The 23,887-nt window shown below is 38.1% G+C and overlaps 1 protein-coding gene across 3 annotated transcripts in view; it reads left to right on the plus strand.

Annotated features, from left to right (window-relative positions):
• Positions 1-15,195: 15,195 nt before the first annotated feature.
• Positions 15,196-23,887, plus strand: part of LOC106073707 (uncharacterized) — an 82,067-nt gene continuing 73,375 nt past the window's right edge. For all 3 annotated transcript variants that reach the window (XR_008774417.1, XM_056008338.1, XM_056008337.1), the window contains exon 1: positions 15,196-15,376. Coding sequence is in view for 2 of the 3 variants with exons in the window: in XM_056008338.1 (XP_055864313.1) it covers positions 15,340-15,376 (37 nt within the window). In the remaining variant the exon portion in view is untranslated. The remainder of the gene's footprint in view (positions 15,377-23,887) is intronic.

Raw genomic sequence — 23,887 nt, forward strand, 5'->3', positions numbered from 1 at the left:
CGCCCATTTCTCCCCCCCCCCTTTTCTCTTCCAACTTGTGTTGTTTATTTGAGATTATTATTTCCCCTTTTATGTACATTTTTATATTGCTACTATCAGCCATCTATTTTCCCAATCCCATTTGTCATCATCTCCTCATTGTGCTTGTGACAAGTCAAAAACTCGCTGTCAGAGTCACTCAAATTTATCACAGCATTAATTATTATTTTTCATTATTTATTTATTTTATTTTAATTATTTCCCCATCCTACCCCTAAATTATTCACCCGCCACACCTTTTCCGCTCCAGGCTAGACTTAGTTGACCACATTGGAGATAGTTAAGGCGCGTCCTTTCATTTATCTTCCCTTGACCGGGGCAAAGATACACACAGACTCTTTGATCTTATCGGCAGGATGTCTGACAGCCGCAGTGGACACCACCTTGTGTGGAATGCAAGTCACTCCTCCCCCCCCCCTTTCTCCTACGTCTCTCTTTAATCTAGGAGACCACGAGGACAAACACGCCCATTGACCTTCCCAATGTGCGACTCCCATCTCAAGTCTAAGTCACACACGTGTGAGATAATCCTTAGCCTAGGACATTTCCTGTTTCCGCCCACATTCTCCAGGCCTGTATATAAGGTAAATTAATCAAGTCAGACTCTATCTCCTTTCTCATTATATCTGAGCAATCGAGTCTGGACTACTTCATTTACTCTCACTCCTAGAGGAATACCTGGTGGTAAGCCGAACTTAATCACAAGTTCCATTTTAATTACTTTTGTGCTATTTCCATTGGAAATTATCATGTGTATTTTGCTCAGTTCATTTATATTTAATTAGTTCATTGTGTATTTCTCACTGGCGTAAGTAGAAAACATAAACATGTCCTATGTATTTATTTATGTATTGCATTAATCTATTAATGCTAAGTTGCTCAATTGATCTTTGATGCAACCATGTATATATTTGTACATCGTATTTTATTTCCCTTATCTCGGTTGGCCGCCTTGATAATTTTACTAGCGCAATAATACTGCGTCTAGAAAAGAGATATGAGTTATCTCCCCTGTATTGAATTATCTCCCCTGTAGTCATTTCACTCTAACGAGAGTTGCGCCGCTTGAACGGACACCTTCTCCATTCAAGCGCGCTCCATTGTTCTCGACCCACGGTCATATGTAAACAAACCGTCTTGGTCGCTGACCACCGCCCAATTCACCCCCTCCTCTCTTTCTCTATCCACCTGTGTTATTTATTTGAGATTATTATTTCCCCTTTTTATGTACATTTTTATATTATTACTTTCCCTTTTATGTACCTTTTTATATTGCTACAATCAGCCAGTTTTTTTCCAAATCCCATTTGTCATCATCTCCCCATTGTGCTCTAAAGCAATTTTACCAATCTGACGAATGCACCTCAGTCGAGGGCATCGATAAGATGCATGAGAGACATGTCCTAACTTGTCGTTGTTTATTCGCAGCCTCCCTCAGGTGTCTGCCTATTTGCCTTTCTAATATCGACTGCCTATTGAGCATCGCCAAGTTGCTATTTGTTTGGATCACCTGCCTATTTGTTATTGAGTATCATCTCCTGCCTACTGGGATTTACTCAACTATTTATCGGATCACTTGCCTACTTATTTCCCATCAATCAACTTCTTTATTTGGTGCTATCCAGCACTGCGATCTACTACTTGGCGCTATCGGCTCTACTTGCCTGCCTGTTCGACAGCCCACCTGTCAACCTATTAGGTATGACGTCCCTATAGACTACGCGTCTGTGCAAGACGTCTGTGACAGGTTGGGGAATCTGATGTGTGTTTCGCGCGTTTAATGTCTAGGGGATGATTATTTTTAAAATTATCACACACCAACCCGTCAGCATATAAATCGGGAGCAGGCACGCAACGAGACAAGCAATGAAAGAAAGATACAAAGTTAAAAGTGGAAAATATTTATTTACATAAATATTTACATATATGAATAAAAAGGGGGAGGGTTTGCATCTATCTCTATTCAATACTATATTTAATCATCACTCTTGCACTTAATAAGAGAGTATGTCACTTTGTCTTCTGAACTTAGCTGGTTGTCCTATTGATGTCGCAGCTGGCTGTGTCCTAGCTTGAGGTTCTGCAGCTGGAGGTGGCGCTCTAGCGGACAGAGGGACGCCGGTGATTCAGTTCTTGTGGAGTCTCAATCCAAAGTTCTGATATCTGTAGTGGGCACAGTAGGGAGGGTGGCCGGCTTCCGTGGGCACAAGTGTACTGCGGGCAGAGCGGATCTGCCGTGGGCAGCGTAGTTAGCAGGATATGTCCAGTGAGTTGCGGAGGGTTTAGCGTAGCTATGACGTCTCGCACAGATCTGGGTCTATAGGGACGTCGAACCTAATAAGTTGACAGGTGGGCTGTCGAATAGGCGGGCAAGTAGAGCCGATAGAAACAAGTAGTAGAGTTGAGTAGATCCACGTAGATAGTAGAAGATACTCAACAGCTAATAGGCAGTTGACTAGGCAGACAATGCCAAATGAATAGGCATGTAAATAGGCAGACACCTGAGGGAGGCTGCGGATAAATACAGACAAGTTAGGACATGTCTCCCATGCATCTTATCGATGCCCTCGACTGAGGTGCATTCGTCAGATAGGTGAAGTTGCTTTAGAGCACAATGGGTATATGATGACAAAACGGATATGGAAAACATATGGGTGATAGTAGCAATACAAAACGTACATAAAAGGGGAAATAATAATATAAAAAATGTACATACAAGGGGAAATAATAATCTCAAATAAATAACACAGGTGGATAGAGAACGAGATGGGGGGGCGGTGAATTGGGCGGTGGTCAGCGACCAAGAAGGTTTGTTTACATATGACCGTCGAGAACAATGGAGCGCGCTTGAATGGAGAAGGTGTCCGTTTAAGCGGCGCAACTCTCGTTAGAGTGAAATGACTACAATGAACACAAGTAGGAAGAGAAAAAAAGGGTGGGGGAATTCGCGATAGTCAGCGACCACTACGGTTTGTTTACATACGACCGTCGGCCGAGAACAATGGAGCGCGCTTGAATGGAGAGGGTGTCCGTTCAAGGGGCGCAACTCTCGTTTTAGTAAAATGACTACAGGGGAGATAATTCACTACAGGGGAGATAATTCATATCTCTTTTCTAGACGCAGTATTAGTGCGCTAGTAAAATTATCAAGGCGGTCAGACGAGATAAATGAAATAAAATAAGATGTAAAAATATATACATGGTTGCATCAACGATCAATCGAGCAACGTAGCATTAATAGATTAATGAAATACATAAATATATACATATGCCATGTTTATGTTTCTTACTTACGACAGTGAGAAATACACAATGCACTAATTAAATATAAATGAAATAATAAAATGCATATGATAATATCCAGTGAGGAATATTCACAAAGTAATTAAGATGGAACTTGTGATTAAGTTCGGCTTACCACCAGGTATTGTTCTAAGAGAAAGAATAAATGAAGCAGTCCAGACTCGATAGCTCAGCTCGAACGAGAAAATGAGAGGGTCTGGCTTGATTTAATTTACCTTATAAAGGCCTGGGAAATGTGGGCGGAAACAGGAAATGTCCTAGGCTAAGAATTATCTTACACGTGGTTGAATTAGACTTTAGATTGGAGTCGCACCTTGGAGAGTCGAGAGGCGTGTTGACTCGAGTAATCACTTTGATCAAAGAGAGATGTGGGAGGAAGGGGGGGGGAAGAAAGATCGACTTGCATTCCACCAAAGGTGGTGTCAACTGCGACTGTCAGACATCCGGCGGGTAAGATAAAAGAGATTGTGTGTTTACCTTTTCCCGATCAAGGGCAGATAAATGAAAGGACGCCAAGGTGGTGGACCAAGTCTAGCCTGAAGAGGCAAAGGTGGGGCGGGTGGAGAAATTGGGGATAGAACGGGGAAAGAATTAAAATAAAATAAATAAATAAATAATAATAAAATATAATTAATGCTGTGATAAGTATGAGTGAATCTGACATCAAGCCTTTGACTTGTCACAACTTCATAGCTCGGCCAGATCTCCGCAACTCACTTGACTTATCCTGTTAACTACGCTGCCCCGCTCTGCCCGCAGTACACTTGTGCCCACGGAAGCCGGCCACCCTCCCTACTGTGTCCACTACAGATATCAGAACTTTGGATTGAGACTCCACAAGAACTGAATCACCGGCGTCCTTCTGTCCGCTAGAGCGCCACCTCCAGCTGCAGAACCTCAAGCTAGGACACAGCCAGCTGCGACATCAATAGGACAACCAGCTAAGTTCAGAAGACAAAGTGACATACTCTCTTAATAAGTGCAAGAGTAATGATTAAATATAGTATTGATTAGAGATAGATGCAAACCCTTCCCCTTTTTATTCTTCTATGTAAATATTTATGTAAATAAATATTCTTCAATTTTAACTTTGTATCTGTCTTTCATTGCTTGTCTCGTTGCGTGCCTTCTCCCGATTTATATGCTGACGGGTCGGTGTGTGATAGCTTCAAAAATAATCATCACCTAGACATTAAACAAGCCAAACACACGTCACACGCGAAAACCTGTCACACCGTTCTTGCGAGGATCTCAGTATTACACACTTGTTCTTTCCATGTTATTTTAAGATCCTTCGAAGGCAGATCAAGTGGAATGAATTTAGTTTCGTCTCTTGTTTTGTGTAGGTTGTCCACGACTTACTGCCATACAGTAGTGTGCTAAGAACGTATGCCCAGTAGAACTCTATTTCGGTCGCTGTTGTGAGCTTCTGGTTTTCCCAAACTCTTGATTGGAGTCTAGCGAAGGTTGATGCGGCTTTTCCAATGCGTTTTTTGATCTCCTCTTCTAGTGACAGGTCACCTTGAATTGTAGACCCAAGGTAGCATAATTCGTTTACGGCATCTAGCTTGTTATCGTCTATGAGTACATTTGGTGGTGCTGTTGCAGATGGTCCCATAACATTAGTTTTCTTTGTGCTAATGGTTAGGCCGTACTCTTTGCAAGCCTTAGAGAAGTAGCTCATTAATCACTGAAGCTTTTCTTGTGAGTGTGTTACTACCGCTGCGTCGTCCGCGAAGAGCATATCTCTTATCTTATCTTATATAATACAGACGTTACTTTAAAAAAAGATGATGATTACGTCCTACGCCTCATGCATTTAGTCATGCATATTAACCAATGACTTAAATTCTTCCAAGTCACAGGTTTCCTGGCTAGCTCAGGCAACCCATTCCATGCTCTAATAGCACTAGGGAAGAAGGAGTATTTGTACAAATTTGTCCTAGTATATGGGACGAGGAATGTACCTTTATCTTTGTGTCTTTCAGAGTATTTTATTAAATTTTGTTTTTGTATTTGAAGATTATGGTTCAGTGTTTTATGTATAATTGCTACTTTACTTTTGAGTCTTGTGTCCTGAAGGCTTTCTAAATTTAGTGATTTTACTAAAGGTGTTACTCTGGTTAAATGTGAATATTCGTTTGTTATGAATCTCACTGCTCTATTTTGTGTCTGTTCCAGTTTCTTAATGTTTTCTTGAGTTGAGGGGTCCCAAACGGAGGATGCATATTCAATTATGAGCCTAACCAAGGTTAAATAACATTTTAGTTTTATGTTCTTATTTGATTTATAGAAATTTCTTTTAATAAACCCTACTGCTTTGTTTGATTTTTTTTTTATAGTTTCATCAATATGTGGATTCCATGTCAGTTTTTCATTTATTATAACACCTAGGTATTTTGCGTTTTAAGTCTGTGTCTCTTATGAGGGTGGTTCTGGTTTTAGTTTTAGCCCTCAGTCTGGCAATATTTAGAAGTTTGCGCTCGAATCTGGAATGAAGATATATGTCTTCGGTGGATTTGTCAAACGCGTGGTGGATTAGCATTGAAAAGAGTATTCCAAAGAGTGTTGGGGCCAGGACACATCCTTGTTTGACTCCGCTGTTTATATTGAAACTTTTGGAACCGGAGCCGTTGAATTGCACTGTACCCATCATATTTTGGACCACAAGAAGTCCCTCTGTACTGTCATACCGGCGTTCGCAAGGACATCGCTGTTTGTATTGCGGTCCTGCCACCGTATGTCCATGATGGAGCGCAAGTATCTTTGGTGAAAGCGCTCAAGAAGTCTTAGTTGTTTTTTATATAGTGTCCATGTCTCAGAGCCATATAGAAGCGTTGAGAGAACCACCGCCTTGTAGACATTGATTTTGTAGGCAAGCGGAGATATTTGTTATTCCAGACTCTCGCCTGAAGGCTTCCAAAAGCGCTTCTAGCCCTGGCTAGCCGGTTATCAACTTCCCTTTCATTTGACACTATACTACCTAGATATGTGAAGTGTTCTACCACGTTAAGGGGCTGTACGTTTATTGTGATCTTTGGGGCTGAGTATGTTTCATAACATACATACATACATACATACATACATACATACATACATACATACATACATACATACATACATACATACATACGCCTTACTTTCTACTTTTTAATATTTTTTTTTTTGGGTGAGGAGGAGAAAAAATTCACTACCACCCCCGAAAAAATCCTGACCACAACATATATATCATGCTATTTGTGAGCTGGTTAAGATGGTAATGCCCGGACCGATTTCGATACCCAGTCCGCCCTGGAAGTTAACTTAAATGACCGCGTGTTAGGTCCGTAAAAGATTCTTTGTTTAAACTTAGTTACATTTTATTGGATGTATTTGTTTGGAGCCCTAGTTAGAATGAGTTACTTTGTTTGTTGTACCGCTTCTCTGAAGGCTTTCAGCATAGACCCAACCACCTGGGAGACAGAGGCACATGACAGAGCATCGTGGCGTCGCGCTGTGAAAAATGGCGCACAGGTTGCTGAGGAAAAAAAAACAACGCTGTTAGAAGAAAAACGCCAGAGAAGAAAAGCAAGGCCAATGACATTAACTCCAGCTGGAATAACCTCCCAAGTGTGCGGCCGAACATTCCGGGCTCACATAGGTCTCACCAGCCACATGAGGAGGCATAAAACCCCAGTGCAAAGCCCTCAGCCCCCTGGATGACAAAGTGGTCATCATGGAACCACGATGGACGAACTATATATATATTTATGAGGTTGTAGTTACTATTTTTAGTCTCAGAGTAGAGGACGAGTTTTGAGTTTATTTCTTGTAGGGTGCCAATGTTGTGTTACTGGGAGCCAAATTTAGATGACGACGGATACTGACTAGTCCTAGATTCGTAGTAGGATTGGAATCTTAAGCAGTAAGATATGAATCGTTTGTGACGATCTTTATTGATCACAATATAGTTCTACTGTTTTAAACAACCTGGTGGCCAGACAGATGGAGCTAGTGCTGTGTGTTTTTAGACTACGACAACCGCATTAGTCTAGCGCAGGACCACTGCTAAACCGTTACCAGTGACAGTACACGCTAGTTCGGCAAGGGCCTGTGTCGTAAATATTACGCACGCAAGTCACGGCGAAAGTGATCAACTGGAGTAGTGAAGAAGGATCGAAAAGGCCAGTCGAGACGCTATATAAGAGCGAGTGTGTCAGAATCAAGACTTCACTTCACGTTACCTCGCAAGGTGACCAGTTCGAGGCGAAGTCAGAGCCAGCAAGGCTAGTTTTTTTTTGTACAGTCAAAGTTGGGATGAATTTGAAATTAAACTGTTACTGATACTTTGGAGCCTTGACTTATTAGGTTCTTTAAGTTTGTTGTGTCGTTTGGTGCAGTTTGAAGAGTGCCTGGAATAGTGGAGATCCGTTGCCAACATTATTTTGTTATACCATCATTAACAACCTCTAAATAAAATCTAAATACACATCGTATTAAAAAAGAGAGAGAGAGAGACAGACAGACAGAGAGACAGAGAGAGAGAGAGAGAGAGAGAGAGAGCTTGTCCATGTTCGGCAACGAAGCTATTTAATTACCGAGGACAACATGACCTAAAAACTAATTGGCCGCATTCTTTCACGTTGTCTAAGGGAGTAATTTTCAGATTGTTGGTTACTGAATAGAACTCATGAGGTCACGTGGTTACTGAATAGAACTCATGAGGTCACGTGGTTACTGAATAGAACTCATGAGGTCACGTGGTTACTGAATAGAACTCATGAGGTCACGTGGTTACTGAATAGAACTCATGAGGTCACGTTGGTTACTGAATAGAACTCATGAGGTCACGTGGTTACTGAATAGAACTCATGAGGTCACGTTGGTTACTGAATAGAACTCATGAGGTCACGTGGTTACTGAATAGAACTCATGAGGTCACGTGGTTACTGAATAGAACTCATGAGGTCACGTGGTTACTGAATAGAACTCATGAGGTCACGTGGTTACTGAATAGAACTCATGAGGTCACGTTGGTTACTGAATAGAACTCATGAGGTCACGTGGTTACTGAATAGAACTCATGAGGTCACGTTGGTTACTGAATAGAACTCATGAGGTCACGTGGTTACTGAATAGAACTCATGAGGTCACGTGGTTACTGAATAGAACTCATGAGGTCACGTGGTTACTGAATAGAACTCATGAGGTCACGTGGTAGCGCAATATAAATTCTGTCCTTAAAAAAATTACAATTAAATGCTTTACGTTCCTCCCCCCCCCCTCCGGCACAAAAAAACTATATATGTGTGGGTGTAAATAATGAATAATGAATCTTTATATTACGGGTTTATTTGTGTTACGACACAAGACTCTTCGAAATAATAATAGACTCTCAGGTTATTACTCTATAAATACTTTAATATTACAACAAGTTATGTAAATACGAACATTTCATTTCTCTTCCTGTCAATTTCTGCCGGCTTCCCTTTTTCAACATCACTTCCATTCATTACACAAATTCGCACCATTATTCATGCACACCGTGCTGCGCTACGACCGTAACACCCCCCTTGTTTGCCAAGTTCGATGTACATCGAACGTCTTTTAAATATCAAATAAAATTATAAATCACTGTTCAATATAATTATATTATCTTCATTAATTCTCATTCTTTAAACCAGGTAAAAGCCAACAACAAAAAACAACAACAACCTCCAACAGCAACATTACATATCACCATTCTCTACATTATTATTTTAGGTTCAAAATTACTTACATCCATCCCAATGTATAATGTCCAGACTTCCCCAACGAACCAATCAGAGTAAATCTCATAATTCACAATTATAAACTATAATTAACTATGTAACTGTAATACTATATTTTACATTTCTAACAATGGTTTCATCAAATTCTCAATATAACACCATATATTAATATCTCGACACCTCACACATGTAACAAAGCTTCGTCAATCCATACAGTCTTCGATTACATATACATGTAGTATGTGTATATTTACAAAATGTTCCAATCTGTTATAGATGTCTATTCATTACACTGCTATTCATTGTGTTCTCACCAAAATGATTTTACTGACATTATTCTTTTGACCAACCAACAGAAACAAAATTGACGTGGCCTAGCTCCTTTCCTTACTTCCATTTCTTTTCCTCCTTAGGTACAACGTGATAATGTGTCAGCTATCACATTGTCTTTCCCTGGTATTGTCCTGACCTCAAAGTTGTAATCCATAATTTGCAATGCCCACCTGGCTATTCTGTTGTTCCCTAGTTTATTTCTATTAATGAAGGCCAAGGGAGCGTGATCCGTCCATAGTTCAAATTTAGCTCCCATTAGGTAGAACCCTAATTTTGTTATACACCATACAATGGCTAGTCCTTCCTTTTCAATGGTGGCATATTTCAACTCAGCTGCGGTCAGTTTTCTACTCACATATAAAACAGGATGTGGGACACCATTCCATTTTTGCATTAGACAGCCTCCTATTGCAATGGCTGATGCATCAGTAGCCAAAATAAATTCCTTAGTATTGTCAGGTAATTTCAAAATCGGTGCCCCAGAAAAGAAAGTTTTAATTATGTCCAGTGCTTCTTGACATTCCTCCGTCCACACTATATTGTTAGGTTTTCCTTTCTTTGTTAAATTTGTTAAGGGTTCAATTATTTCTGAAAAATTTGAGATAAATTTTCTATAAAAGTTGCATAGACCCAAAAGGCTTCTAATTTGCTTCTTTGTCTTTGGTACCTTAATGTCCAATATTTTTGATACAGTTTCTTCTAATGGTGTAATGTACTCATTTTTAATCTTATACCCCAAAAATGAAATTTCACTTAGGCCAATTTTTATTTTTGTTGGTTTCAATGTTAAATTGTTTTCTTTGATAATTTTAAAAACCTCCCCAAGGCTTTGTATATGCTCATCCCATTGCTCACTAAAAATGCATATATCATCTAAATAACAAATTGTGTCTCTTCTATGGCTGAATAATTTGGCCATCATTCTGTTAAACGTAGCTGGAGCATTTACCAAGCCAAAGCTCATCACATTCCATTGATATATGCCCGAAGGTGTCTTAAATGCCGATAATGGTTTAGCTTCTTGTTTTAGAGGTACTTGCCAGTATCCTCTTGACAGATCCAACGTGCTAAAAATCTTTGCATTTTTTAGATTAGTAAACATTTCTTCTGCTTGTGGCATTGGAAATGGGTCAAATTCTGTGACTTTATTCAACTGTCGATAATCCACACACAATCTTAAGTTGCCACACTTTTTTTTAACAAGCACGACTGGTGCAGCCCATGGTGAACTAGATGGTTCTATCACTCCAAGTGTTAGTAGCTCGTCAATTTCCTTCTGTAATGTTTCTCTATGGTGTAATGGGATCGTATATTGTGGCAGTTTATTCGGTACTTTGCCGGTTAACTTGATATCATGTTCTATAATACTTGTTTTCCCAGGTAAATCCGTAAAAATATTCTTATAATCCTCAATTAGTGCCTTGATTTCTTTAGCTCTATCAAGAGAAACTCCATCCACCATGACATCCTTCCATGTTTGCCTACTTTCTGTTGCCACTGTCTCTATTGGTCTAAACCTTTCCTCTGTCTCCGTTTCTTCCGTCACACAGGCACTCATTGTCATTGACTCATCCTTACTCCTTTCTTCACTTCTTTGTCTTGGTGTAAATTCTTTTAACAAATCCACATGAAATATTTTTAACATCGAATCAATGTCTATTTCATAATCCATATCGCTAATTTTCCTTGCTACTTTGTATGGTCCCAGCCAATTTGTGCCCGAAGCATTATTGTTATCCTTATGTAAGACCAAAACATCTTGTCCTACCTCTAATTCCGTCATTTTTCTATGTTCATTCACTCTGGAATGTGTTAATTCATTTCTCTCTAGCATCTGTCTATCCGCTTCTTCACATGCCTTTATAATCTGATTTCTAGTTTCTGTCACAATATCATAACTGTCATTAGTTACTATATGATCATGTGGGATTATCAAATCTTTCAATATTGTCATTGGACCTCGTGGATTTCCTCCATAAATCATTTGAAATGGTGAAAACCCTGTTGTTTCATTACGACTCTCCCTGTATGCAAATAGTATTGACGGTATTGCCATATCCCACTCTTTGGGTTTATCATCCATTACTTTATATAATGATTTCTTTAGATTGACATTAAAACGTTCACAAGTGCTCTGTGGATAATACGAGGTTGTAAACCTTTGCTGGATCCCAAACATGTTCAAGAATGTTGTAGCCAATTGACAGTTGAATTGAGTCCCCCTATCCGACAATATTTCTCTAGGAAATCCAAATCTTGTAAACAACGTATATAATGCTTGTACTATATCTCTGGCTTCAATTTGTTTGAGTGGGATAGCTTCCGGCCATCTGGAGCACACGTCTATCACAGTTAGGATATAACGGTGACCCCTATTTGATACCACTGGCATTGGACCGATTAAATCAATCGCTATTTTACTAAATGGTCTATCTGGTACATCCACCCTTTGGAATGGTGCTTTTATGTTTCTTGCTCCTTTTCTAGAACATAGTTGGCACGAAGTCACATAACTTTTTATGTCCTTATTAATTGATGGCCAATAAAAATTCTGAAATATTCTTAGTTTCATTTTGTGTAGTCCCAGATGTCCTGTGTGTGCTATATCGTGTCCATTTTCCATTACAAGTTGCCTGAATTCTCTGGGTACCACAAACTGGATTACTTTTTTTCCATGCCATTCAATCTCTCTAACAAGAGTTCCTCTTTCTACATAGAATCTTCCTCCTCTACCTCCTTTCTTTGCTAGTTGGCGTAACTCTGGATAATTTTTTTGTTTTGTGATAAATTTTTCTTTGTTAAATCCTATGTCTTTGATTTCAATTGTTTCTGTGTTTTCATGTTGTTCTTCATCTTGCTCTTTTTCCTTAGTTGATAACTCGAACAACTTTGCCAAATCTCCTTCATCCACATCTTTACTACAGGATCGAGTAGTGGCCATTCCACAACAATTTTTCCAAACTGCTATCTCATTTTCCGTGCACTTCTTTATGTTTGGTATATTGCCAATAATCAAATCAATTTGATCATGGTCTATAACACATGCCTCTACGATCCCCGTATAATACGGTGTTTTAATGTTCACTCGGGCCACGGGTAATCGAACTGTTTTACCATCAAACATAATACATGCTTTGTTTTTTCCAGTATATTCATGATCTTCAACCAATTTTCGGTTTATTCCAACAATAGTGCTCCCAGTGTCCCTTATCGTTCTTGCAGCCTTATTTCCTACAAATGTTTGAAAACAATCTAGACTTCCCGAACTCGACAATAACGACAAACTTTGATCTCTTCCATTTCTTCTACCGTCATATCTTCCCTGTCTGTTTCCTTGATATCTTCCTTGATATCTGTAGCTATTATACTGGCCTTGTCTACTATCTATTTGGCTCATTCCTTGTCCTCTAAACCTATTCTGTCCTTCATATCTAAATTTTCTATTGTTGCTATAACTGTCTTGTGTTTCTCTAGCTCTATTAAATGCTACTATTTCTTCAATATCGCTACCTCTGTTTAACTTTTTTTCAGGATGCGCCACTTTGTAAGCCCTTATTAATTTTACAATCTCATCTACAGATTTTGGCTTTCTCTCCAGCAGGAATATTTTTAGTTCGTCCTGACTCTCATAAATGACTTTATCCAGCATAAGAAATACCTTTAGTCCATCAAACGTCTTCTCTATTTTTGATGACTCTGTCCAATTGTCAAAGTAGCTATTCATCTTGTCTAAAAATGTTTGGGGATCCTCGTTGGTTTCAATGGTGCAATTAACATATTGTTGACGATAAAACGCCTCAGTTTTTCCAAATGTTCGTAGTAATTGCTCCTTTACTATTTGGTAATTATTCTGATTCATGCAGATCTTTGACGGTACCTCCGCTGCAAATGACTTCGATAACAAAAATGTCCATTTATCTTCAGGAAAAGCCAATTCTTTCATTTCAATTTCAAACTTCTTTAAGAAAATATCTATGTCTATTTTATTCTCATCAAACATTGTACCTTTATATTTTGCCAATTTGTTTCCAGACACGTCATTTTTCTTTCCAGTACCTTCATCTTTAGCTTTTCCTTTTTTTATTTCCAACTTTTCTTTCTCTATGGCTAACCTTTCTTTCTCCATAGCTAGCTTCTCTTTCTCAATTTCTTTATCCGTAACTAATTTCTCTTTACTGATAGCCAACTTCTCTTTCTCTATTTCTTTATCCATGGCTAACTTCTCTTTCTCTATTTCCTTTTCCATGACTAACTTCTCTTTCTCTCTTTCTTTTTCCATGGCTAACTTCTCTTTCTCTATTTCCTTTTCCATGGCTAACTTCTCTTTCTCTATTTCCTTTTCCTTGACTAGTTTCTCTCTTTCTATTAATCTTTCTTGTACATATTTTCTCAGCTCTGCTCCTTCTAATTCCAATAGTCTCCCTTCTTCTTTCAAAGCAACTATTTCAGCTTTATCCGCCATTTTTAATTTTTCTTTATCGAGTTATCTGACCATATCCATTAAATATATTTGATTCTCCTATACTTAATGTCTGGAAACAATGTTCCTATCTAAATGTAATGTAATGTGAAACAAACGTTTAATGTTATTCGAATACAAATATGTATCTACTTCCCGGAATACTCTTCTTCCTGCTGGTATAACTTCCAATGCTAGTGTATATTCTCCGCCGGTGATATGAATCTTTCGTTGTTTGTTTATATGCCGTTGTCAGTGTACATCCGTTGGTCCTAAATAGGCACTGTTCTCCACCGTAGTCAAAATTCACTAGTGTTGCCCACAGCAGTGCTAATAATCGTACAAATTTCCATCAATATTGAATGTTAAAGGTTATTGTTGAGAACTATGACCCGCCAGACCAATGAAGATGTACGTTTTCACATTCGTGAATGTAGAGAATGGGCCGTCATAATAATTATAATGATATAAATCTAGATTTAAATGTTAATCCAATTGATTAATTCAGCAATAATGTTTTTAGTTAAGTTTCAACTAAAGGTTTATGTTTACCAGTGAGTCTAGTACATAGCTTTAGAGATTTAGATGACGCTAACTTTCTCAATCTTAATAGATCTAGAGATCTAGAGATTTTGTTACACTTTGTAGTACTAGTAATACCTCAGTATACAGGAATTAGATACCGTTATAACGCAGGTCTTGCCTTTTCCGTTGGGCGCCACTTGTTACGACACAAGACTCTTCGAAATAATAATAGACTCTCAGGTTTTACTCTATAAATACTTTAATATTACAACAAGTTATGTAAATACGAACATTTCATTTCTCTTCCTGTCAATTTCTGCCGGCTTCCCCTTTTCAACATCACTTCCATTCATTACACAAATTCGCACCATTATTCATGCACACCGTGCTGCGCTACGACCGTAACAATTTGTGAGGCTGGAAATCTCTTTCACGGAGGGAAAGTACTTATCCTTTTAATGGAAACTTGATTAGCGGAGAGCCCAGCTGATTGAAAAGCAATGTGCAGGAACAAGCACATTTTAATACGGTTTCTCTCTCTCCATTGGTTTACTAATATTGTGGTGGATAGCTTAAAGAAGCCTTTTGTAACGCTCAAAGGCTGTTAGTACCGCTCTCCCTCCTTAGATTTAATGGGGCCACGTTGCATTAAATTTCAGCACCGTTTGTTGGGACATATTACCAAATATAAGAACCGCCGGGTCATGTTGACTAATTCAAATCTGCTAACTAATAATTGTAATTACAGTTATGACAGTGTCGTGGAAATTTGTCAAAACAAATCATCACAATGAGCTAAGCTAAGGATGTAGAACTAGGCAGCAATAATATATTGTGTAGGTCTTTGTTTCATTGTGTCCTAAACTTGTAGTCATTTTAATAATTCTAGTCTCTTTAAATATTTACAATTTAAACAGAAAAGTAAAAAGAATGTTGAAGTCTTTAGGATTATGTTTGAGCATTTCACGTAAGTATTATGAAATTTTTATTAATGATTTGAAAAAATGAGATAAAAAGACTTCTACTTGAGCGGGAGATTACGTCTTTTGTCAGGACTTTCATTATTTTAATATTTAAATGTCTAACGAATAATTATGTTTTCCTTTTTAATTGATAATTCTACTAGTCCCGAAGTTCAACCTAACACACACCCCATACACACTCCGTTGTACATAAATTAGTAAACGATGTGTATGATGATTTTAAAACAAAATTAATTTAATATAATGATATTTATGCAATGATATTAAAGCGAAGAATGTGAATAATAAATAATCAGAATTAAATATGAAAATAATAAATGGAAGCCAAAACGAGGAAAGCGCAAACATGGACGTCCTCGTATTACCTGGCGACACACCTTCATGGAGGACCTCAGAACAGTGGACACCAGATGGGAAGAGGCTTCAGACATTGCCAGTGACAGATCATTATGGAGACAGCTTGCCGCCCAATGCGCCGAACGGCGCGGGAGGACCTAAGTCTAAGTCTAAGTCATAAGACTGTATGAGTCATACGTTTTTTTTTTAAATAATTACTTAAATACTAACGCACGAATTACTAAAGTAAGCAGCTTATATTATGTTGAAATTTTTATTAACATTGACTTATTGACATATTCACTAGCATGCCTTTTTGATGCGCATTCCATTGACATATATCTTTTACCACCATACTTACAACATATTACACCTTTCTTGGCACTTACAATATATTACAACTTTCTGGGCTTTTACAACATATTACAACTTTCTGGGCACTTACAACATATTACAACTTTCTGGGCACTTACAACATATTACAACTTTCTGGGCACTTACAACATATTACAACTTTCTGGGCACTTACAACATATTACAACTTTTTAAGCACTTACAATATATTACAACTTTCTTGGCACTTACAACGTATTGCAACTTTCTTGGCACTTACAGCATATTACAACTTTCTTGGCATTTACAACATATTACAACTTTCTGGGCATTTACAACATATTACAACTTTTTTTTTACAACTTACAACATATTAAAACTTTCTTGGCATTTACAACATATTACATTTTCTTGGCACTTACAACATATTACAACTTTCTGGGCACTTACAACATATTACAACTTTCTGGGCACTTACAACATATTACAACTTTCTGGGCACTTACAACATATTACAACTTTCTGGGCACTTACAATATATTACAACTTTCTTGGCACTTACAACGTATTGCAACTTTCTTGGCACTTACAGCATATTACAACTTTCTTGGCATTTACAACATATTACAACTTTCTTGGCATTTACAACATATTACAACTTTCTTTTACAACTTACAACATATTACAACTTTCTTGGCATTTACAACATATTACAACTTTCTTGGCACTTACAACGTATTGCAACTTTCTTTGCACTTACAGCATATTACAACTTTCTGGGCACTTACAACATATTACAACTTTCTGGGCACTTACAACATATTACAACTTTCTTGGCACTTACAACGTGTTACAACTTTCTGGGCACTTACAAAAATCCATGTAGAGTAGCTCTGTCGACCTTGTGTACCGTCAAATAACATCAGCTATCTTGGGCATGGCTAAAAAGTTTATTCCTCGAACTTACCCTTGTAAAAAATTCAAAACTTTTGGACGGCTGAAATCAACAAACTTGTTATGGCTCGGAGAAGAGCATACAAAAAGGTCCAAAAGAACCCAAACAATCCAACAATCAGGCAGAAATACAACAGACTCAGCCTACTAGTCAAAACGTCTGTTAACAGGGAAAAACGAGAACGTTGGACCAACACCTGTGCAAGGTTAAACCTAAGGGATAGCTCTAAGGCTTGGAGTCTTCTGAGAAATCTCGAAAATGCTGGGCGTACGAAAATGGTAATTGAGCGTCTGGTTTGGTACCTTGAGAGTGCCCGTCTTATAGCTCCAGAACAGGCTGGTTTCAGGGCTGGAATGTCCGCTATAGACCAAGTCAACATCTTTGTGCAGAGCGTAGCAGATGGATTCCAAAGGACCGAAAGCACATACGCAGTCTTCATTGACTTAAATTAAAACAGGCATATGATAAAGTATGGCGGCCTGGTTTGCTTCATAAGATAAAAGCCGTGGGGGTGCGGGGTCGGATATATTACTGGATTAGAGACTTCCTACAAGAGCGTTCAATAAGAACAAGGATGTACGGAGAAGTATCAGGGAAAATGACCCTCCAGCACGGCCTCCCCCAGGGCTCCGTCCTGTCATGCCTTTTCACGGCCTTCATAAATGACCTACCGGCTCAGCTAAAATGCCAAAAACTGATATATGCTGATGATATTGTCCTTTGGAAATCCGGAAGGAGCGCAACCTCTATACAAAAAGTGCTACAAGAAGACTCCATACGCTCTGCTCATACACACAAAAATGGAGGCTAGAAATAAACACCTCCAAGACGGTCTATTCTCTGTTCACGCTCGGGACTGGCATTCTCGGGCAACCTTTCCAGCTCTCCCTTAGCGGAGTGGCTCTCAGCATGGAAAAGCTACCCAAGTACCTTGGTGTAACTTTAGATCGCAAACTTAAAATGTGTGAGCACATCCAGGATGTTGTAAGAAAGGCCTCAGGGAAACTTTGCATTGTGCGGAAGCTGGCATCCACGAAGTGGGGAGCCCGAGCAGACATGCTCCGATCCTTGTATTTAGGAGCAGTCCGATCACAGATAGACTACAGCCTACCTGTGCAAATTTATGGCTCTAGGACTGCTCTTGAACAACTTGATAAATACAGTCCCAAGCACTAAGATTTGTCTGTGGAACCTTTAGGACAAGTCCAGTAAATGCGGCTGAAATAATGGCTAATATAGGTCCACTAACCCTTAGGAGGGAAAGATCAGTACTGACCTGCTATGAGCGGTATAAAAGGCTGGATGAATACCTCCCAGCTAGAAAACTAGTGGATGGTTGGAGATGCAGAAGACGTATCCAGATGCAGTCTTTTATGCATCATGCTACTAGACTATCTGATGAAGCTGGCCTCTCAATCAACCGACAAAACATTCAACGCTTTCATCCCCTTCCCCCTTGGTGTCGCCCAACAACCCCAGACATACGCTTGAAATTAGTAGACCCTAATGCCACTAAGCAAAGCCGTTCATCTAACGACCTTCAAATCCTAGCGCTGGAGACCATTAATACCTTCAAGCCCAGTGCTATTTGTGCATACACTGATGGGTCGGCATCAATAGATTCTGGAAGAGCAGGCTATGGAGCCTACATCGACTTTCTTGGCTCTTACACAGTCAAAATCTTTGGACCATGTGGTAGTGTTTGCAGTTTTGATGCGGAGACCATGGCAGTCTGTGAAGCCTTAAAAGTCATTGACTCTCAACTCGGCGAGGGACATTTGAGGGCAACACAGATTGTTGTGGTCACTGACTCAAAATCTGTACTACAGGCTTTGCAAAGCCCCGGACCATGGCCCCCCAATATCAACACTGTCATCATGGCTTCACATAACATCAAACAACGCTATGGCACCCCTGTAATAATTCAGTGGGTACCGAGTCACATAGGTGTGACTGGCAACACAATCGCAGACTCTTTGGCCCACAAGGGAGGGCAAATTCCACCCACTAATCAGGCTGTGAGCTTTCATCAAGCCCTGGCTATAATACAAAAAACAGAAATGGAAAAGTGGTTTGAGTGCTGGGACAAGTCCCAAAAAGCCCGTGGAGTCTGGGAGCGCATGAGGCGCCCTGACCGCACTTAACCGTGGTGGAGGCTGTCCAGGCCTGAGCAAGCTATTATAGCACAGTGCAGGACAGGCCACTGTCCTGTTGGCTCATATTTCTCGCGGCAATGGCCAAATTTTGATTCACGATGCCCCCGCTGCGGGGAAGAAGAGGAAACAGTGCCTCATATTCTGTTTGACTGCCCCAGACTTGCTGATCTCCGTCTCGACAGGTCTGGGAAACCCAAAATTCTCGACCTGTATGGCGACATTTATGCACTGCGCAAGACAGCAGGGTTTCTGTCCAGGGCTTTTGCAAGACAGGATTTGAGCCTCTCAAGCCCTCACTCTAATGGAGTTTGATGATGATGATGATGATGATGGCATTTACAACATATTACAACTTTTTTTACAACTTACAACATATTACAACTTTCTTGGCACTTACAACATGTTACAACTTTCTTTGAATTTACAACATTATGATCTGTAACTTCAGCGGCTTCTACAGCATTACATAACTTTCTTATTACTTGGTGAATTATTTACTTAATGACTAATTTGCAGCCGCAGTCTTGAACCGTTCAGTTACTTGTAACACGTCCTGAACCGTTCCACGTTTATTCAAATATTAACTACATAAACACTTCTGAGGACACATTTTGTTATTATTCAGTCTTTCACGTCTTCAATTGTTTGTTTCACATCCACCATCTTTATTCATGTGTCCAGCACTCTCCTTAGATTAGCCACTTCTTGAAACATTTTCCTTAGGCTTCTCTTGAAATTTCATTCTGCAGGTTTACCCATTTATGTCTGCCTGCCTCATTAGTAAGATTTTCACCTCCTCATAATGCTCACTTTTGAATAGATTGTCTCGTAACATAAAAATGTTCAATTTTATCGTTAATTTGTAGGATAGCAAGAAAACCGACGCTTTAAACAATGTCAAGAATCAAATCAAATCTTCATCTCTCTTCATAATCTGAAATGTTTGTCTAAACTTTCTATAATACATTTGTGTTTTTCTTCTTTTACTTTCATTTCATCTTCTTTCTCAGACTTGACACATTTCTATAGTAGATCTGGTCTTTTAACTAGATATAGGCCTACATCTATATTATATATACAAGATAAATTATTAACCTAGATTTAGGCCTATATCTCAAGTTCTAGACCTATAGACTTAGATCAAGAGTTTTGACTAATCTTTATATAGAGTCTTGTCCTAGATGTAGATCTTGGTCTAGAGTCTAGACTAGTCTAGATCTAATCTTGGTCTAGACATCTAAATCTAGAGTCCTTGACGTTATTCGTTAAAACTTAAAACAAAATAACTTCTTTAAAAAGAACATAATCCATAATTAAAGGCCTAAGGCCTAATAGCTTATAGGGCAGGCTATCTAGATTTGCATTATAATACATATAGATCTAAATTATTCTAGATCTAAGTCTAATTGTCTATATAGATCTAGATGTCATTTTTAGAATTGAAACATCGTTTCGATGATTTTATTAGCTCATCATACACTACTTCACTTTAACCTATTCCTTAGTCGCCTTAGTCTGACAAACCGTTGGGGCACCAATACATAATCTATACGACTGTACGTCTTTGTCTATTCCTCGGTAAAATACGATTCCTCGATTTTCATTTTCCCTGAATCTCTTAATGACAGGCCAGAACATTCTTTTATATTGTCTTACCATTGTTTTCTGTACACTACTAGATATAATAGAATAGATCTAGACTTAGATTTGTAACAAACAGCATTTTTTCAAATTAAAAAAAAAAATTTCCCTTTCAAGAATACAAACTGAATAGTGTTGTGTGCTAATCTAATCTGACTTCGACTATGTATCAATTATTACTTTAACATTAGCCACAGAACATTACAAAAATAGATATACTTGATAACAACATTCAGTTCTATAAAATGAGACTTTATTAACCACTGGGAAATCCGTCCAGTCTTTCTAAAACGTCGCTATATCTAACTACTATTCAATTACTATTCAAAACACAGCCTACTTCTAACATAACGCCATGTTGGTCTCTCGTTCGCCTAAGTCTACTACGTCATTAGTCTGTCTTACTACGTCATTACTTTTACCGTCGCTAAAACTATACACAATATATTTAACTAACAAAACTAACATACTCTCTAAACTAGTACATTACATTTCCTTCCCCCTTTCTAAAAAAAATTGTTTAACAATTTTTTACAAAAAGTACAGTAAAATGTCTTTACAATAGCAAGGAGAATTTTGTTTGAAAAAACAAATACAGTAAATAGGGGGATGGACAACACAACAAATAGATTCTCTTGACATCTCAGGTAGGTTCACTGGTATCTCACAAAGTTCGTTCACAGACATCTCACTGCGTTAAGTTCAATGATAATTCACCAAAGTAAGTCCTTTGACATCCAACAAGGTAAGCTCAGTAACACACTATTACTGAACAAATAGTAATGTCACTGTAAAACACAACTTTAAAAAGTCCATATAGTCTCTGACACAATACTGCTGAGTGAGGTATCTGACGTGAAACACAGTTCAATACTAAGACATCTGTTGAATGTGGTACGTGATGTGACACATAGTTCAAAGTGGTGACCTTTTCTGCACATAGTGTAACAGTCCATGAGTACGAAACATCACGTTGTAGTTACCACAAGTGACGCTGTACACGGTTCAAGCCACTACGCTGTACAAGGTTCAAGCTGTACGTTGTACAAGATAAAAGTTCATCACATCACAATAATGTTGTTTACGATGCCAAGTACCATCTCACTGTCCATCTTCAAGATCATCAAGAAGCATCACAACTTCATGGCATTTTCCTATTATGGATACAAACAGTAAAAATCCATTTACAACTTATTACAACGTTTAAACAGTGATACTTGAGGCATCCCTAAATTTCCAAACCATCAATAGATTCAAGCTTATTTCTTCCTTCGCTTACCATTTCTTCAGGAATCTAAAATTTACAAATGATCGATGTGATGATACACACAAAGAAAATATAATACTTCTGCTCATACTTACTTTCCAATAAGCTTTTAATATATATTATCTCCCTTTAAAACTATAACTCTTCAAATTATTTCCCTTTCTCATCAACATTGTCTTACGAGTGTCATACTATAGCATACAAATAAATATCATAACATATACAACTTATTTACAATCTAAAAGAACTCAACATGTTCATGCACTATACAATTAAACCATTGCTAGTATATATATCTATATATACTTATAAGTAAACCATCAAGAATTTACTTTCTCCAACTATATTCTGCTTCTCCATTTCTTCTTTGGTAAGGTCTATATGACCTACAATTGTCCCTTGTACCCTGGTACTCATCAGAGTTATATCTTCTCTGAGGGTTCCCTCTATGATACTGTCTATCATAGGCAATGCTATCAGAATTTCTGTCATACTCATAATGGTCAGATCTCCTATCTGAATAGTCACAACTTCTGCATTGCCTGGCAATATGTCCCTTTCTTTGACATTTAAAACAAATAATGTTTCTTCTCACTTTACCATAAGAATTTCTTTGTCTCATTTTGTATTTATGTCTTCTATTCCAGCTATCTATCTCTCTTTGAGTCAGTTCCTTTAGTCCATATATATTGTGTAAAAGCAAATCATGAGACAATCCTGGTATTGCTAAACCTGTACAATAACCAGTATAAAATGGTGTTTCTAAGAAAACTTTACAGGCTTGATAGCGCTTGATACTGCCATCTATCAACCTTACTTTTTTCTCATAGCCTAATAAACAATCTGGTTTAACTAAGTTACTCCTTATTCCAACTGTACTGCATCCCGAATCTTTGGCAAACCTCATAGGTTTCCCATTGATAAAACCAGAGTGTACTCTCACTCTGTTAGTTTCATCTTCTGCAAAATTTATTTCTTCTACACCCCAACAATAGTTCATCTCTTCTACTTCTTCATTATCACTACTTTCTCTACTATCCCTATCATTGGTGAAATACACTCTACTTTTGTTATTTCTGTTTCTGTTCTCTTTAAACTCAACTTTCCTACTCTGTTTCCTGTAACTGTCCCTATTTTCTGATCTATTGTAATTCACTTTTTTACAGTGTGCTGCAATATGTCCTCTACCTTGACAATTAAAACAGATGATCTCTCTATAGTCAGTATTATCTCTATTTCTATCATTTCTGCTTTCATGTCTCTCTTTACTCTTAGTTTCTTTACTATATCCTACAAAATCAATGTGTTTCTTGTCTTTATTTGAAAATGAATTATTAGGATAAGCACTGCTGTAAGTTCTCATAATAATAACTATGTCCTCTAAAGTTTTTGGTTTTCTCTCTTTTATAAATGACTGTAACTGAGATTCACATTTGTTTGTAAAGTTATCTATCAAAATAAAGTTTTTAAGTCCCTCATAGCTTTGATCTATTTGCTCAAATGACATCCATTTACTGAAATAATCTTTTTCAAGATTTACTGTTGTTTGAGGATCTATCTGACTACTAGGAAAATTTTCAAAATATTTTTTCCTAAATGTACTGGCATTATGACCATAGGCATTAAGAAGCTCTTTCTTTAATATATCATAACTATTCTGAAGGGTATGATCATGGTTCTGACAAATAGTTAATGCTTGACCTTGAACAAAATCAAGTAAGATTTGAGACCATTCATTTTCTCTTATGTTACAACTGCTCATTTTGATCTCAAAACGCTTTAAATAGTCTGAAATACTGTCTTTATC

The sequence above is a fragment of the Biomphalaria glabrata genome, chromosome 13 (assembly GCF_947242115.1).
Source record: "Biomphalaria glabrata chromosome 13, xgBioGlab47.1, whole genome shotgun sequence".
Lineage (NCBI taxonomy): Eukaryota > Metazoa > Mollusca > Gastropoda > Planorbidae > Biomphalaria > Biomphalaria glabrata.